This window comes from Camelina sativa, chromosome 13 (genome assembly GCF_000633955.1).
Source record: "Camelina sativa cultivar DH55 chromosome 13, Cs, whole genome shotgun sequence".
NCBI classification, from domain to species: Eukaryota; Viridiplantae; Streptophyta; class Magnoliopsida; order Brassicales; family Brassicaceae; genus Camelina; species Camelina sativa.
Genome location: NC_025697.1, coordinates 14,471,178 through 14,490,057, shown reverse-complemented (window position 1 = coordinate 14,490,057; position 18,880 = coordinate 14,471,178). Strand labels below are relative to the sequence as shown.

The 18,880-nt window shown below is 37.8% G+C and overlaps 1 protein-coding gene and 1 pseudogene across 1 annotated transcript; both read left to right on the top strand.

Moving 5' to 3' along the window:
* Positions 542 to 7,678, top strand: LOC104736770 (annotated as a pseudogene).
* LOC104736769 (E3 ubiquitin-protein ligase ATL31) lies at positions 12,416 to 14,181 on the top strand. The gene has a single exon (XM_010456825.2). It carries the CDS (start codon positions 12,512 to 12,514, stop codon positions 13,616 to 13,618), a length of 1,107 nt encoding a protein of 368 aa, XP_010455127.1. The 5' UTR covers positions 12,416 to 12,511; the 3' UTR covers positions 13,619 to 14,181.

Here is an 18,880-nt window from a genome sequence, read left to right as displayed (position 1 = left end):
TGCTTCATAAGAGATTGGTTACACAGAATACACACCTCAGGCTCATTGACGTCTTCAAAATCAGGAGGAACCCTAATGGCGAACCCATCACCAAAGAACTGAAACCAAGAAGAAGTGTTGGCAATGCCGAGTCTTAACGGTTTAGAAGACTTCAAAGGATCTGCTAATGACTCTGGAATTTGGTTTTGAAAGATGAAAGAGACGAAACAGAGAGATGCTGTTCTAAGCACCACATCTCTCCGGAAGGTTGCACAAGGTGATAAGATTTTGGCTTTGTTTTGGTTTTGAGGTTTAGGGTTTGGTGGATGAAGACAGAGAGAGTGAAGTAGAATGGCCATGTGAAGAGGAAGAAGATGATAGAAGAAGAAGAAGACTTCACCATGGCTTTCTAATTGGATAAGAAGTGCGGAGATTCTCTGAAGTTTAAAAAGCTTGGAGAAGATGAGGGGTATTTTTAGAAGTTTTGTTGTTTGTTTAGGGGTTATTTAGTCATTTTAAGTTTATGGGTCAGGCCCATAAGGCCCAAAGTTTACAGTTGAAGTGTATGAAGAGTATGCTCTTTACATGTCAACTTCTAAGGTCTAATTTCTTTTGTTTGTTATTGAAGTTTTCCTTTCTTTTTTGGGAAAACGTCCTATTTCTCCCTCGGAACTATCATATCGTATTAGATCCACACCGAACTTTGACCTCGTTCTATAGCTCCTTCGAACTTAAGTCGTCCACCTATTTCTACCCGAATCCATAGTTCTATTGCTATTTTCTCTTCGGATTAAAACTTCTCATCTAATTCTCCATAAATTTGGTTTATACGGTTTATAATTGGTTTAATATTTGCTTAACTAACTAATAAATCCTATTAACCGGATTAAATCTTATTTCAACCCGATTTTAAAATTAAACCCATCAAACCGGATGAAGAAAGCTGAAAATTTAACCACAAAAAAATAAAGCTTAAAAACAATTGAGAAACCTTTGCATAAAACTCATTAATCTCTCGTCAGCCAAGGTAGACTAATCCTTTGGATTTTGAATTGAGGATTTCGATTATGTGGGTTATTAGATAGAAGAAGACTGGGGAAAAACTTTTGGGTCTTGTGGCAAATTGGCAATGATGTGATTTTAGCATAAAGTTTGCTGTTTTGAGAAGAAGATGGGATCTGGGCGGAGCAAATCATGTTGTGGCTCGTCTGTGGTGAGAGGAGATGATGATATCGATGTGGCTTAATCTCCTCTGTCGTCTTCTAGTGGTGGTGAAGCGGAGAAGATCAAAGAGTCTTTGTGTGGTCTTCACTCTTCTTGTCTTCACGACAATGACGATGATAATAATGATGACCAGGTCTGGGTTTTTTTTTAATGTAGTTTCGATTGTTTTATGGAATTAGGTCAAAATCATGAGTCTTGATTTCTTTAGGTGTGTAATGGATGGATAAGGAATGGTCATGGAAGTGATTCACGGCGTAGAATGGAATCAAGGAATCAAAGAGATGATTCAAATTGCTATGAAAATTGACCGATGAACAAAAATCTTAAAATTTGCCCAGAAAAAAAAAATCTGAAAACGAAAGACGTGGGTAACATCGACGACACTAGATTGGTTCATCCTTATCGACAGATTATCAAATCTCAATTGAAATGATTTTTGGTTAATTGCAATGATTTTCCAATGTACTTTTGTAATTTTGAAATCAAAATTCACAAAATAGTAATTTTTTTTTAGTTTCAAAAACCGGGTGAAGAAAAATATGTTAGACATATTGTTTACGGGTCGGGTCAAATTTTTAATGTTGTCTGGTTTGAAAAATTGGTTACATACCAGATTTGTGTCGGTTTGTTAGTAAACCGTTTAAACCAAAAAAATTGGAGAAATAGCAATAGAATTACGAATTCGGGTAGAAATAGGTGGACGACTTAAGCTCGAAGGAGCTATAGAACAAGGTCAAAGTTCGGTGTGGATTTAATACGATATGATAGTTCCGAGGGGGAAATAGGACGTTTTCCCTTCTTTTTTCGTAATTGATGGAAACCGAAATAATGTTGGGTTTGGTGTTTTAGGAAGATACATTGGTGAAAGAAAACATTAGGATCACCAAATTTATCTCTTTTCTTTTCCCAGAAGGTAAAAAATCATGTCTTTGCTGTGTGTGTTTTATTCATTGTTCATTGAATTTTCCTGATTGAGATGAGTTTTGCTGACTTATCTGTGTATTAGGTTCATACAAACACCCAAGTTGTCCATTGTCAAGGAAATTAGTTATTCATGTGCAATGTTCATTGAACATGCTTGAAGGAGGTACCGGGTAAGAGGTTTTTTATATGATCATTTGACTGCCACGGATTCAAATCAATGCTCGAGTCTTTTTCCACATTTCTCAACTTGGATCCTGGATTTCGAGCAGGTGTTCCATCTGGCCATCAAGTCTGTTTCTGTCTGAGTTTGTTCTGTCATTTCCAGAGTTATTCGCCAATAAATCATGTTTTGAGGTTAGGAGTGTTATTGACTAATGAGGTTTACGTTCTGACCTATTTACTCACTACGTGATTTGGTGGAGCCCTGTTTAGGTTGGCTCTGGAGTTGGCATGGTCGGAATTTGCCTTGCACATGTAAAGGCCAAAAAGGTATCCCTAATTTCTTATTACCGAAGTTCTCATCATATGTACACAGCTATGTTGAGTTACACATTTTTTCTTGCGCAGGTTATACTAACAGATGGAGATCTTTTAACTCTGTCTAACATGAGGCTTAATTTGGAGAGGAATCACTTAAACTATGATGACGAGCTGCTCAACCAAACCGGAGAAGCTCAGAGTATAGTGAGTTGAAAATAGTTTCTTTGTGCCTTATGAGTTCTTCTGATTCAGAGTATACACTTCGCTGATTCAAGATTGATTATTTTTCCTCTAACAGCGAGTTAAATGCATTCATCTTCCATGGGAAACTGCATCAGAAAGTGAAATTAGCAAATATTGTCCAGATATCATGTGAGTAAACCATAAAATCATTTTGTATAGATAGCGTATGACAGTCTCCCTAAACCCTTTATGTTCTTCTTATCAGTCTAGGTGCAGATGTAATTTATGATCCGTCATGTCTCCCTCATCTACTGCGGGTTCTAGTAGCTCTTTTAAGGAAACCAACCAAAAGAGACAATGGCTCTCTCAAGGCTGAAGACAACAGAGACGCACAACAAGGATGTAGCCCCAAAGTGGCCTATATCGCATCTGTGATCCGCAATGAAGACACCTTCAATGCTTTTCTGACACTTGTGGACCAAATGGACCTTTCCATCACGGACGTGACTGCTGAACTGACACCTCGCTTCGAGCTTTTACCGTATATGCATTCGTATGACCGCTCAAGTGTTCGGCTCTTCTCTATATCCTCCAGATAATGTATAATTCTTTCTTTGAGAAGCACTTTAGTTTCTTTACAATTTGAAATCAAAGATTCTTGGTCCGTTGATCGAAACATTTTCCATGGTTTGGTAAATGAAATCGCGGTTGTTGCTAGAAAACGCACCGGTACTTCTGATATATTTACTCTTTGTCGAGACCAGTTACTTGATTTATGGTTTTTTACAGAACTGTAGGATCTTTATGAGTGCAAATAATTACATAATCACTCACCAACTTCGATGTAGCAAGAGATAAGATAAGATGCTTGTGAAGATTAAACTAATAAAAAAAACACATCTCTGATGATCGGTCGGTCAACTGGATAAAGTGGTTTTTTGGAAAGAAAAAAAAAAAAAAAAAAAAAAAAAAACTGAATCTTTCCCTAAAGTGACAAATAAAAAATTAATCCTTTTTTCCCTAAAGTGCCTTTGCCTTGGTCAATGATTCTCTCGTCTGGTTCTTGTTATATAAAGAGAAACACTGACCAAAGGCAATGATATTTTAGCTGAAGTTGAATCTTGAGTGGAGTGATTCAGAGCGAAGTGTCTGTTTTGATTTCAAAGCGATCGTCTTTAATGGAGGTGATTCACGCATGGTCTGCTCCGAGATCACTCAGCACCACTCTCCTCTACTCCTTTGCCCAGGTACCCTTTTTTTGTTTCTTACTTTCTTTATTCAGAAATTTTCCCAGAAAATGACCAGATTTTATCTGTTTTATGTTGAAAAAAAAAAAAAAAAAAACCCGATATTGTTTAAGTCCCATCTTCTGGGAAATAGAGACAATACGTCTCTACTTCTCTCCGTCTTTGTCTATTTGTAATTGTCCCCAAAGTTTAACAGTTATGTATATAAGTTACAACATTTCAAATCACTTTGAAACAATGTTTGGTGTGAGTTGTAACTTGCAAGATTGCTTTGGTTTAATTTACTTAGAGAGATGACACGGAAGTGCTGGACGAGCCCTTATACAGTTATACGGTGCCTTCGTTAAGTCTACGGGTGTTGATAGGCCTTACAGAGATGTGCTTCTCTCTAAGATGGTATGTCGATTCATTCTCTGTGATCCATTTTAAGCTTCCGGGGTATTAATAGGCAATGCTTACTTGCTTAGTCTTAAATAATATATTATCGTCACATTTGTCTGATAGGAGTGTGATGGAGAAAAGGTGGTGAAGGATATAATTTATGGTCCAGGAAAGAAGAAATATAGGTTTTGTAAGGTTATACTCACTTCTCTCTCTCTGATTCACAGACTTCAAGAAAACATTGTCAAAGGATTCTCATTTGGTTGTGGCCCTTTTCTGTGCAGCATATTTCAAAGCAGCGACTTCTTGGTTTGCCAAGTGAACTAATGAGTAAAGGAAAGCACTTTATCTTGATACGTAATCCCCTTGATATTTTGGTAAGCTTCTCAAACTCACTTCTGGTGTTATGTTTTCTTGGAAATTCTTCTGAATTGGTTTCGTGTTGACGGTATGAGTCTGATCCTTTTCAGGTTTGACATGTTTGTTGTTTGTTTGTCTCTTCTTGTAGCCTTCTTTTGAGAAGATACACCCTCTGTCGTTCCTTGAATTGGGGTTAGGAGAGTTAGTTTCGATATACAGCGATCTCTGTCTGATGGGAACACCACCAGCAATCGTCGATGCAGATGAGCTCCAGCAAGATCCTGAGGTTTGTATTGCAGTATTGTGAAATTTAAGCAATGAACTCAATTCTCTTTTGTAAGAAGTTGCTTATGTTCTGTGTAATTCTTCCATTCGCAGGCTACACTACGCAGTCTTCGCGATGACTTAGAGATCCCGTTTCAAGCCTCTATGCTGAAGTAGACCTTCTATGCTCTAAGGATCTCTTGGATTTGACGTTTATTGGAAAAAGAATGACCAGATTTTCATTTTTTTGTGTGTTTCTTAAAGATGGGAGGCTGGTCCTATACCAGGAGATGGACTATGGGCTCCATGGTGGTACAAGACTCTTCACAAATCAACGGGTTTCTCGTCTCCAAAGAAGTACCCTCATGTAAAAGCTCGGTTTTACTTGCAATTAAGAATTCTGAAACTCAGACATCATTCAAAAATATAGTGTGTTTTGTTTTGCTTTCAGACTTTTCCTCTGAAGCATTACGATTTGCTTGAGCAATGTTTACCGCTATACAACATTCTCAGGCGCCATGTGAAGCACAAGTCATCTCTCTTGACCAGCACCTTAACTCCTCCCAGTCTCCCGGTTCCTGAAAATGCCAAACTTCTAGCTTGGGTTGGTGATGAGATTGTGCCACGTGAGATGGCGAAGGTGCTTGAACCATACATGGATCTCTGTTTGTTGTTGTTGTTGCTTGTGTATGTTTCTGGTCTGATGTTATATTTCCTTGTTCTTGTTTAAGGTATCTTTTTTTGACTCGGTCGTGCAAGGCGGTGACTCTGTATGGGAAGGTCTTCGAATATACAGAGGGAAAGTATTCAAGCTTGAAGAACATCTAGACCGGTAAGAAGCAAGCAAGCAAGAGAAAAATCATAGCAGTACTTCTTCAAAGGCATTCTTATTAATATATATTGAAGTGTTGCATATAGGTTGCATGATTAAGCAAAGGCTCTTGCTTTCAACAATGTCCCAACCCGCGAGGAGGTAAGCATTTGAGAAATATCATTATCATAGTTTTGAATTTTGGGTTTTGAATGAAGCTATCTCAACGACTAATGCACAGATAAAAGAAGCCATTTTCAGAACTCTCATAACCAATGGGATGTTTGACAATACACATATAAGACTGTCTCTAACTCGAGGCAAAAAGGTATTAACTACACTTTTATGAAGTGCGATCTAAATAATATGCAACGAGTTCTTCTAGTTCTCATTTCAAACAATTTAAACCTGAATGAGCTATGAATTTGTTTCTTCTAAGGTCACTTCTGGAATGAGCCCTGCATTTAACCGCTATGGATGTACTTTGATTGGTAAAGTTTCAGATTTTGTCTCTTGCAAGCATACAATTAAACTCTATAGAATATGGTTTGTGAGTAATATTATTTTCAAAATATTGTAGTGCTTGCTGAATGGAAGCCTCCTGTATATGACAATGACGGCGGGATTGTGCTGGTGACTGCAACTACACGTCGCACAATTCACCCAATGTATAAAAATTGCTCCCATTGCTCTTTCATCTGTTAAGCTGAGCAACAGTTTCCATTGTTATTGAATCTCTTTTTCTTTTCTTTTTTTTCAGAATTTAGATTCCAAGATTCATCACAATAACCTCCTCAATAACATACTCGCAAAGGTTCTGTCTCTCTCCCCGCATCGAATTAAATTTGTGATCATGTATTTTTTAGGGAATCGTGTGGAGATGTTTCTAAAATTATGTATAATGACACAGATTGAAAGCAACAACGCCAACGTCGATGATGCAATCATGCTTGACAAGGATGGCTTTTTGTCTGAAACCAATGCAACCAACATTGTAAGATCCTCCTGTTTAACATTTTTACTCTCCAAATAAGCGTATGAAATATCTATGCAGCACTTGGAAACTAAAATGGTAGAGGAACTCTGTTAATGCAGTTCATGGTGAAGAAAGACCGAGTACTCACTCCTCATGCAGATTACTGCCTCCCTGGCATTACCCGAGCTACTGTAAGAGAGAAGAAGATACACATTCATTTCTCCTTACATCTCTCAGTGACTATAACATGACATCTCTTCCATGTCCAGGTCATGGAACTGGTGGTGAAAGAGAATTTCATCTTAGAAGAACTAAGAATCAGCTTGTCGGAATTCCATACAGCTGATGAGGTTTCTTCATCTTTTCCTTAATCTTAGTATTTGAAATGATCAATAACTAATTATTTTTCATTCATGTCATACTTTGCCAGGTATGGACTACAGGAACTATGGGAGAACTCAGCCCGGTACATACACAAATCTCTCTTTAATTGTCAATGAACTCTGATGTTTTTGAGTAATATGACAGTCTTTGAAACACTTTCTCGCTTGTTAAAATGTCGCTAATTTATCGAGTTTATTGGCTTTTTAGGTTGTGAAAATTGATGGGCGTGTGGTCACTGAAGGAAAAGTCGGACCGGTAACAAGAAGGTTGCAAAATGCTTACAAGAAACTGACCGATGGTTCGGGCGTCCCAATACCTACTTACCAAGAACCTTGAAACATTCGTTTGATTGTATAACACAAAATGGTAAACTACGTTGTTTAAATGTGTTCATCTAGATTCTTGGATTCGAATTCACTAGCTTGGCCAAATGCAGAATAGATCAGATTGGAAAAACTTTAGTCATTGGATTTTACTTCTTTTTTTTTTTTTTTTGACAAAATGGATTTTACTTTCTAAACTCTATTAAGAACGTAATTGAACAAGAGGAAGCTTCTTTAAACAAAAAAATTCAACGTTTATATGATTTCATATACATTATTGCTTTTATTTTATTTCAGATAAAGGGTAACAAAAATGTCTTGTGTTTGCAAACATAGCATACGAACAAAACGGCATGTTGTTTTAAATGGGTGGAGAATGAGCTGTGGGTTACATTGATTCAGAAGAAAGTTGTGGTGTTTCAACGTAATGAATATAAAATGCGTGTTGTTTTAGCTCCATGACTCTCATATGCTGGGCAGCTGGTGTGTGTTGTCAATGTAATTATCAGTTGGTCGTGAGTCCAAGTCAATTTAGCCTCTTATTTGATTTCTTTTTTCCTCCACCATGATGACAATACTGACGGACTGACCCTTGAACAAAACCATAACAACATCATCTGTTTATGCATTAAACGAGTTTGGATCCAGACTAACGTTTTCTTTAAGTTTATATGTTTATACAAGTTTGCATCCGGATGGTTAATCCACAAGAAAACGCTTGAGTAAACTAAGGGTATGAATAAGAACAAACTTACATTAGTAAAGAAAACTTAGTTGAAGTAGTGAACTCCCTAATGGATTAGTTTCCATATCATTTTCGAATGTGATTGGTGTCTAAAAGCGGTTTTGTTTCGATTAATTTAGGAGACAAAAATATATAACTTAGTTTAGTTGATAAATCTACGTTAAAGCATAAATTTACAACGCAAGTCATAGAAACATAAATATAATATTTTTCTTTCTCACAAAAAAGTCATAGAAAATATAATATATTGAAAAACATATATGAGTTAGTAATCACGATAGACCTATGAACCTTTGATATGGCTTAGAAGACTTTCTAGAAGAAGTAGTCGTCTGTGAATGATGGCTATTGCTAAGATTGGTAAAGAGAAAGTTCTGATTATTCGTGTGTTTTGGTCTTCGTGCACAATGTCATGGTTCCAATTTATGGTCTTTCCTCTATAAGTTCTTAAATTTATTTAAGTGGAGATTATTGGTTTGAAATTTGAATACAGTTTTAAAGATTTAAATGTTATAGAGTTACACCCCCTCAGTTGTATTTTAAATTTGTAACTTGTAACTTTGTAAGCTGAAAACATTTACGTTTGTCTCATAAAATTATATGTCTTTGTAAATTCTTATGTTTTCTTTATAAGTAAATTTTATTTAATCATTACATTATTTATTATAACTAGATCGAGTAAGTGTAAAATGCTTATCATTCCAGAGAAAAATCTGGTAAATTCTCCACGTCATCTAAGGTAACAGTAATTTAAGTTACATATTATATTTTAAAATGATAAAACAACAAAATGAAAATGTACAAGTTATACATATTTTAAAAATGTTTAAAGTTTTGAAAGCTACTTTTTTGTCAATTAAACTTTTTTTGCTTTTATTCTTTTAAAAGTTTTGAAAGCCACCTTTTTTTTCCCTTATTTTCTCATGTTTTAAAAAGCTTCAAAACTCATGCTTTAAAAATTAAACAAATTTAAAAGTATTATTTTTTCACTCTTTTATATTTAAAAGCTCTCCAAAAGTGTATATATATATAATTTTTACATATTTTACTTTTGTAAATTAATTATTTATATATATTTTTTTCTTTTAAGATTCATTTCAATAATAAATTTTATTTTTTATTATCATTAGTTTATGAAATTTATAATTAGTAATAAAATAACAATCAAACAATGCCTTGATTAGTGGTAAATGGATTTTTGACTGCTCATATAACTACTCAATGCATTTTATATTTTTGCAATAACAGTCAAGAAATTTTTATGTATTATATCTCATAAAACCACAACAATGCCAAGTTTAAAGTACGAAAGTTTATTGGAATTTTCATTTTGTCTCGCTTCATCTTATATTCGTAAATGGGTGTTGGTGTTGGGTTTCGTCGGATATGGGCCAGAGGACAAAAGCCCATTAGTCGGCAATTAATGGGGATTTCGACATCGGCCCGCGAAAGGCCCGATAAACACAAGACGGTTGAGGAGGATTCCGATTTAAGCGAAGAGGGGGAGTTCGCAGTGGAGGAGATCTCGGGGAGATAGGACGAGATCGGAGAAGAAGATTCAGGAGTTTTTATGTGATATTCTTTGGATGTATATATTGAGCTTCTCCCTCGAGGGAGAAGACACAGTTCATGTAACGCAAATCAAACTTATTCAAATACAAAAATCCAGTTCACATATCTTTATAGTTTTTACCGATTTATACTGAAAGTCCGCCCATATCTCAATTTCTAACCAAATCAATTTAGTTGTTGTTTCTTGATCCAACAACGGGGAAAAAAAATTTCTAATTTTTTGATGAGTTACACTTTCAAAATCTACAAGGTCCTAATCACTACTAATAGATTAGAAAATAATGAGTAACCAACACAATTAAAATATGATAGTTGTTTGTTTACTTTTCTATTATTAGGAGAGTTTTGCATGTTTGTATCCAAAAATCAATCGATTTGCAAAATTCTCCGAATAATAGAATACAAACATGCAAAATTCTCTTTACTATAGCAAATCAATTGAAGCAAACTTGAGGAGATTTGATCTTATCATAGTGATAAACTTGTGCCAATTGACGATGGCGGCGGCGGATGATGATCACGGCTGATCGAAGAATCGAATATCACAATCAGCCATGAAATAAGAAAGAATCAGGGAACTTTTTTTTTTTTTTAATACACATACCCAACCAGCCACAATTGAAACATATGTAGTTAGACTCGGTTCCAAAAACTCCAAAGTTGGACTCGATTCCAAGTTTTTTATGTACATTTTTTTTTTAAACACTTTAGACTTAGACTCCCTTGATGGATCTCCCGTTGGAGATAGTCTTACAAGACTCTTATCATCACCAATCATGGTGTTCAGATATTGTCTCTATATAACCTTAAATTGTGTTTTCCATGTTTTTTCTTTTGGTTCTATGCAAAAGAACAAAAAAAACACAAAATAGGAAAAGGGAAATTGGGTTGTATAACCAAAAAAGATACTATAATTTATAAACTAACTACACTAACCATATATTAATTATATACCTTATATTATATGTATAATGCCAATTTTTACCCCTTCATTACCCTATCTCCAGTCATCACCTACGGCAACCACTGCTGGCAACCACCGCCGGCAACCACCTCCGGCGACCACTTTCACCTTTTTATCACCATCACCACTTGGGTTCTCAATGTACAATTTTTTAGGGTATAGTTTTCTTCTTCCGGCGAACTTTTTCGGTGACTTCCGACGACATTTTCTGGCGAACTCCGGCAACCACCACCGGCCGCCACCTCCGACCAACTTCTCCGGCTACCTCCGCCGGCCACCGCCGCTGTCTGCCCATGCCGACCAACAACCACCACTACCCTCCACTACTTAAAAACACTAAATTGGTAATTTTACACTATCCTCATCCTACTCTTCTAATTTTTTTTAAATATAGCGTTATTTTCTACTATAGTTTTTTTGTTTTGGTTATTGGACTAATTCACCCATAGGAAAAAGATTATTGTTAGTGAAAAAAAAACTATCATGAAATGGATACCAATACATAATAGCTACTCTTTTGTTGTCTTTGGAACTTTGTGGTTTCCAATACCAGCTTTAAGGTAAAGACATCATAAATAATCTTATGAGTTTTTGTTTGATTGAAAGTAGAGTTTTTCACCATAACCCCAACCAAGGCCGTGCCTCAATGTATAAAAAAGAAACCTTAGCCTACGGCATCAAATTTTTGAGAAACACTTAAAGAGGCATATTTCTACAAAATACCTTTAATTAAGCAGGCTCAATTGGTTAGATCACCCAAGTTCTTAGTAGCAATAAGAATTAAAAAACTAAAATATAAAAAAGTTAAAGGAACGAGGAAACAAATAGAACAAAGTCTTATAAAATTAGGTTAAAGCATACTTTACTCTATTGAATATCTTATCTGTTAAAATAAAATTATTTAGAGAAATTGATTTTTGAGATTTGGTTAATAATTTTATGGGAGAAAAGGGAGAAGAATTACTCTTTAGAATTAGTTTTTGTTATATAATAGTTTTTGGTAGACATTTTTTAGCGTTTATTATTACAAACATTTTTTGTTGAACATTGGGTCAAATTTAGTTTTATCACTTCTGGCCACCATAAACCTTGGCACGGTTCTGACGCCAACATTCTCTTGTGGAAGGTGCACAAGCAGTAGCACTACGGATTCAAGGAGACCAGGCCGCTTTCTACAGTTTGTGTATGCTTTAGTTAAAGTTGATAATTGGTGCACACCAACACAGTCTCTTGTATAAATTTTATGTTTTCACGCTATACCTCTTTTTTTTTGGGTGAAATCACTCTATACGTTATTTCTAATATTCTAGCTTTTTTCTCTTTGATTTTTACATACTTTTACTGCTATTTTCGCTATGTTTTGCTTAATTATTGACTTATCTGACCAACTATAACTAAAAAAGATACGTTTCATACATAATACGATAATGAACGAAGAAGAGTTCTAGGACCAAGTCAACCTCTTCTGAGAATCACCCAACAATTTTGACATTCACAGCCTTCCTCAGTTGGAAAATTCTTATTTCATCCACGTGGCATCCAGTAAAGTGACACATTTGCTTATGACATATCCCCTAACCTTCCTCGCTTCTTCTCCACGACTTCTTCTTCAAAACTTTTCAAACCTCTCTATAAACTTCTCTCTTGTCGGAATAAAAACACATAACTAACTTTTTGGGGATTCAAGAATCACAATGAATCCCATAAAGCATATCTCTTTACCACTTCTTGTCTTGTTCTCCCTACTACTATCTCTAGCATCGGGTCAATCTAACCAACCCGACCCGAGAAATGACCAGTATGCTTACAGCGGCAAGCTTAGTCCAGCCATGGCTGTAGTCGTGGTCGTCGTAATCGCAGCTCTCTTCTTCATGGGCTTCTTCACCGTTTACTTACGTCACTGTACTGGAGTAGTCGACGGCAGCGTTACTCCCACGGGAGGAGCAGCGAGGAGGAGAGTGACCAACGCGACGGTAGCGCGTGGGTTAGACGCGGAGACGATCGAGACGTTTCCGACTTTTGTCTACTCGGAAGTGAAGACTCAGAAGATCGGCAAAGGAGCGTTGGAGTGTGCGATTTGTCTGAATGAGTTCGAAGACGACGAAACGCTGCGTTTGTTGCCTAAATGTGATCACGTGTTTCATCCTCAGTGTATCGGCGCGTGGCTACAAGGTCACGTGACTTGTCCTGTTTGTCGGACTAATCTTGCTGAAGAGACGACGCAGACAGCTGAACCGGTCGAACCGGATGTGGTGGTTGAAATGGATCTTGAGGCGGCGATACCTGAACCGGCGGTGGAACTCCCACGTCTTAAATTCCCGAGGTCGCATACGACGGGGCATTCCGTGGTGTTACCGGGAGAGAGTACCGACCGGTTTACGCTTAGATTACCGGAAGATTTAAGGAAGAAGATAATGGCGAATTGGAAATTGAACCGGTCCAATAGTTTACTTGTTTTACCGAGGGGAGGAAGCTCCAGGAGTGGTAAACCGGTTGATAGGTCGAGGGCTAAATCGGACCGGTGGTTGTTCCGTAAAACGCCGTCGTTTCTGTGGCGGAACCGGGATGATGGTTCGATTAGACTTGATGGTACCGGCAGCATTAAAACAAATGAAGTGACAAGTCCGACCAGTGATTCCGTTCCAGCAGACCGGTGGGCTTTTCTAAGAAACCCATCGTTTCTGTGGAGGAATACGACGCCGGTTCCTTCGCCGAGGGTTGGAGTCAATAAGGACGGTGAAGGAACGTCGTCGGTTCAACATATTGGTACGGCTAGCGGTTCTGTTAGATTACCGGTTTAATTGGTTTACTGGTGTTTTTGTGCATCGTTCATAAACACGCAAAATAGATTTTACGCAATTCTTTGATTTTGTTTTTGAATCTTTTTTTGTAAGATACTTTAAATTGACAATCCCAGAAAAAAAAAAAAAATGGAGATTGTTTTATTTCAGTTTATAATTTTCCATTTTATACTTTTCTTCAAAGACAACAAAATAATTTCTAATAGTCAAACAAAGAACGAAGTGTGGAGATTGGTCTTCTATTCTTCTTCTTCTTAAAAAAAAAATTAAAAAAAAAAAAAAAGAAGTCTTATTCGATCGACCAAGAATAGACTACAATATTTTTTTTCCAATTGTTTTCTTTGTTTTGGGGGTAATGTTGAGTTTGATTTAGTCTTTGGTCAATTGCAGAGTATGAATAAGCTCCGTCTGTTTCGGAGTCAATTAGTTGTCCTAGTTTGTAGCTCTGTTTTTTGTTAGTTCCTGCAATTTCTCTTTCACGTTTTGTAAGAGGACTGAGTCTTCATCTTTAGGCTATTTAAAGCCAAGCAACTATGATAATAAAGTATCGAAGCATTTCAGCTTTTGTGTGTGTATTCTCTGAGATCAACAAATTTGGTATAAGAGCTTAATTAAGAGATAAGGGAAACACGAGTGAAAGAGAGGAAAACACGGGTGAGAGGATTCAATGGGTGAATCGAGTAACTTTGCGCAGCCGAGCATACCCAGGTTTGATGGAGACTATGATCACTGGAGTCTCCTCATGGAGAATCTCTTGAAATCAAAGGAGTACTTTGGAGTGGTGAAAGATGGAGTCTCTGAACCGGCCAATGAAGAAACATTGTCAGAAGCACAGAAAAAGCTTCTTGCTGAAGCAAGACTAAAGGATCTCAAAGCAAAGAATTATCTCTTCAGTTCGATCGATAAATCAATTCTCAAAACGATCACCCTGAAGGAGACCTCTAAGCAGCTTTGGGATTCAATGAAGACAAAGTATCAAGGGAACTCAAGAGTGAAGCGGGCACAACTGCAAACGTTGAGAAGAAACTTTGAGCTGTTGGAGATGAAGAATGGAGAATCCATCTCTGATTATATCGCAAGAGTGATGGTGGTGGCCAACGATATGAGGAATTGTGGAGACGACATGCAAGATGTCAAGATCGTGGAGAAGATATTGCGTACATTAACTGAGAACTTCAATTACATTGTGTGTTCGATTGAGGAATCGAAAGACATTGATAATCTCTCAGTTGATGCATTGCAGAGCTCGGTAGTGGTGCACGAGCAGAAGATGAGAAAACCAAGTCTTGGAGGAGAAGAACAGGTGCTGAAAGTTAGCTATGAAGATCGAAGTGGTAGAGGCAGAGGAAGAGGAATGGGACAAGGAAGAGGAAGAGGTAGAGGAAGATTCTTCAACAAAGGAACAGTAGAGTGTTTCAAGTGTCACAAACTTGGACACTTTCAATACGAATGTCCAGGCTGGGAAGGTAAAGCAAACTATGCCGAAGTAGATGGTGAAGAAGATGTGTTGCTGATGGCATTTACAGGAGGCCATGTAGAAAAGGAGGGAGTTTGGTTCCTTGATTCGGGGTGTAGCAATCACATGTGCGGAGATAAGTCATGGTTCTCCATGCTTGATGAAGAATTTTGCCATACGGTGAAATTGGGAGACAACTCATCACTGCTAGTCATGGGAAAAGGAAGTGTGAGCCTACGTGTTGATGGAAGGTCACACACAATCACCGATGTGTATCTTGTTCCTAGTTTAACTAGCAATCTCATCAGCATTGGACAACTCCTTGAGAAAGGGTGTGATGTTCTGATGCAATCTGGGGTATGTAAGCTTTATCATCCTGACTTGGGTCTAGTCATGCAGTCAAGGATGACGACAAACAAGCTGTTCAAGATTGTGGCAACAAAGAATGTGTTGAATGTCATGTCAGAGTGCCTGCAAACCACATCAGTGAATGAGATTCAGCTTTGGCATCGCAGGTACGGACATCTCAACTACAAGGGGTTGAGAATGTTGAAGTATCATAACATGGTGAAAGGTATACCATATCTAAAGACAACAGTGGAAGTTGCAAAGTGTGTTAGCTGTTTGGTGGGTAAACAACATCGGGAAAGTATCCCAAAGAAGAGCATGTGGCGTCGTCACGGAGACTGCAACTGATACATTCAGACTTGTGTGGTCCAATCTCCCCAGCATCAAACAGTGATAAGAAATACATCCTTACCTTTATCGATGATTACAACAGAAAGGTTTGGATTTATTTCTTATCTAACAAATCAGAGACTTTTGTCTTGTTTACAAGATTTAAAAGTCAGGTGGAGAGAGAGACTGGAGAGACACTAGTGTGTCTTAGAACAGACAGAGGAGGAGAGTTCATGTCAAATGAATTCAAACTGTATTGCGAAGAGACGGGGATAAGCAGACAGCTCACAACTGCTTTCACACCACAGCAGAACGGAGTGGCAGAGCGTAAAAACCGAACAATTATGAATATGATGCGGTGTATTCTCAATGATAAAGAAGTCCCAAAAAGGTTTTGGTCAGAAGCAGCAAGATGGGCTGTACATGTATTAAACCGGAGTCCAACCTCTGTCTTGAAGGAAAAGACACCAGAAGAGATGTGGAGTGGAGTAAAACCAACGGTGGATTACTTTAGAGTGTTCGGTTGTCTCGCACATGCTCATGTTCCAGATCAGAGGAGGACGAAGTTGGATGACAAGAGCACAACGTGTGTACTAATCGGAGTGAGCAATGAATCTAAAGGGTATCGACTATACAATCCTCTCACAGAAAAAGTCATAACCAGTAGGGATGTTATTTTTGAGGAAGAAAAGGGCTGGGATTGGGAGAAAACTGCTGGAGAAACAAAAGCAGATGAGATGATTTGGGAAGATTGCGAGTCTGCTACGGAGCATGAAGTAGAAGAAGTCACTCATGAGTCTCCACCTCCCTCACCACAAGTTGCAGATTTAAGACCAGCAAACACATCTCAGAATCTGGCGCCTTTGAATCCAAGAATTCGAAAACCACCATCTTACTTACAAGACTATGCTACTGGTGAAGAGATATCTGAAGAAGACGATGAAGAAGAGACTACAAATTTTGTCATGTTTGTTTCGACTGATGATCCATCTACCTTCGATGAAGCCAGACGAGAAGAAAAGTGGATTAAAGCAATGGAGGCTGAGCTGGAATCAATCGAAAAGAATGCGACGTGGTACCTCACAGAGCTACCAAAAGGGGTGAAGAAAATTGTTGTGAAGTGGGTTTATAAAACAAAGCTCAACGAGAACGGAGAGGTAGACAAGTACAAGGCCAGGCTCGTAGCCAAGGGCTATGCACAAAAACATGGCGTGGACTACAATGAAGTATTTGCCCCAGTAGCTCGATGGGATACGATACGCATGATCCTAGCCTTGGCTGCGCAAGAAGGATGGTGTGTTTATCAATTGGATGTAAAGAGTGCATTCTTACACGGTGAACTCTCGGAAGATGTCTACGTGGAACAACCAGAAGGATATATAAAAAGAGGAGAGGAGCATAAAGTTTACAAGCTCACAAAGGCACTCTACGGCTTGAAGCAGGCACCCCACGCCTGGTACAGCAGAATTGAGGCATACTTCAGCAAAGAAGGATTCCAAAGGTGCGAGTATGAACACACACTATTCATAAAAGGTGGAGAAGGTAACCAGATTCTCATTGTGTCTTTATATGTGGATGATTTGATCTTTACGGGGAATGATGAAGCTATGCTTGAAGAGTTTAAATCATCCATGAAGGAAGAATTTGATATGACTGATTTGGGAAGGATGAAATATTTTTTGGGAGTTGAGGTGATCCAAAATGCAGAGGGAATCTTCATTCATTAGAAGAAATATGCTGGAGAGATTTTGGAAAGGTTTAACTTATTGTGTAGGAATGAAGTTAAGAATCCAATTGTGCCAGGCACAAGACTCTCAAAGGAAGGAGACAGAATTAAGGTGGATCTGACCTTGTATAAACAGCTGATCGGGAGCTTAATGTATATCACAACAACAAGGCCAGATTTAATGTATGTGGTGTGTCTATTGAGCAGATATATGGCGGATCCTACCAATCAACACATGCAGTCGGCAAAGAGAGTGCTAAGGTATTTAAAAGGCACTTTGAATTTTGGTGTGTTTTACAAAAGAGGGGCTGTTGGTGAACTCACTGTCTACACCGACAGTGATTATGCTGGTGATATTGATGATAGAAGAAGCACTAGTGGTTATGCGTTTCTTTTGAGTGGAGGAGTTGTAGCTTGGGCGTCGAAGAAACAACCTGTGGTAACTTTGTCTACAACGGAAGCGGAGTTTGTTGCTGCGTCTTATTGCGCGTGTCAATGTGTTTGGATGAGGAGGATCTTGGAAGAGTTCGGGTTAAAACAGTCAGGGAGTACTACTATTATGTGTGACAACAGCTCAGCTATTAAGTTGTCAAAAAATCCAGTCCTTCACGGTCGAAGCAAGCATATCGATGTCAGGTTTCACTTCTTGAGAGATCTTACTAAGAATGGTGTTGTTAAGCTTGTTCACTGTGGAACCAATGAGCAGATTGCAGACATCTTGACTAAGCCATTGCGTTTGGAGTTTTTTGTTCGATTAAGGGAGCAGCTTGGAGTGTGCGAGATGATAAACTGAATGTCACCGTGTTCAGTTTAGGAGAGGCATTGTTGAGTTTGATTTAGTCTTTGGTCAATTGCAGAGTATGAATAAGCTCCGTCTGTTTCGGAGTCAATTAGTTGTCCTAGTTTGTAGCTCTGTTTTTTGTTAGTTCCTGCAATTTCTCTTTCACGTTTTGTAAGAGGACTGAGTCTTCATCTTTAGGCTATTTAAAGCCAAGCAACTATGATAATAAAGTATCGAAGCATTTCAGCTTTTGTGTGTGTATTCTCTGAGATCAACAGGCAATACAATGGTTGTTTAAAAATGTTTCTAAAAGAATTGTGGTCAGATGATACTAATATATGAATGTAATATAAAAAGAACACATGGAGATCAATTATAAATTCCAACAATGCCAACCAATATTTTTAAAACCGGACCAGCGTTTTCGGCGTACCTTGACGACATCAAGACTGATAGGGAGGAATTCTCTTCCTTTTCTTTATCTTTAATTCCTAGAAATGCTAATTTAAGGGTGGATTCTTTGGCACGCCAAGCGTGTACATCTCCGCACCAAGTATTGTTTGTAAACGATTTTCCTATCAATTAGCTCGTTTGAGCTGATCTGTTGTTGACAAAAAAAAA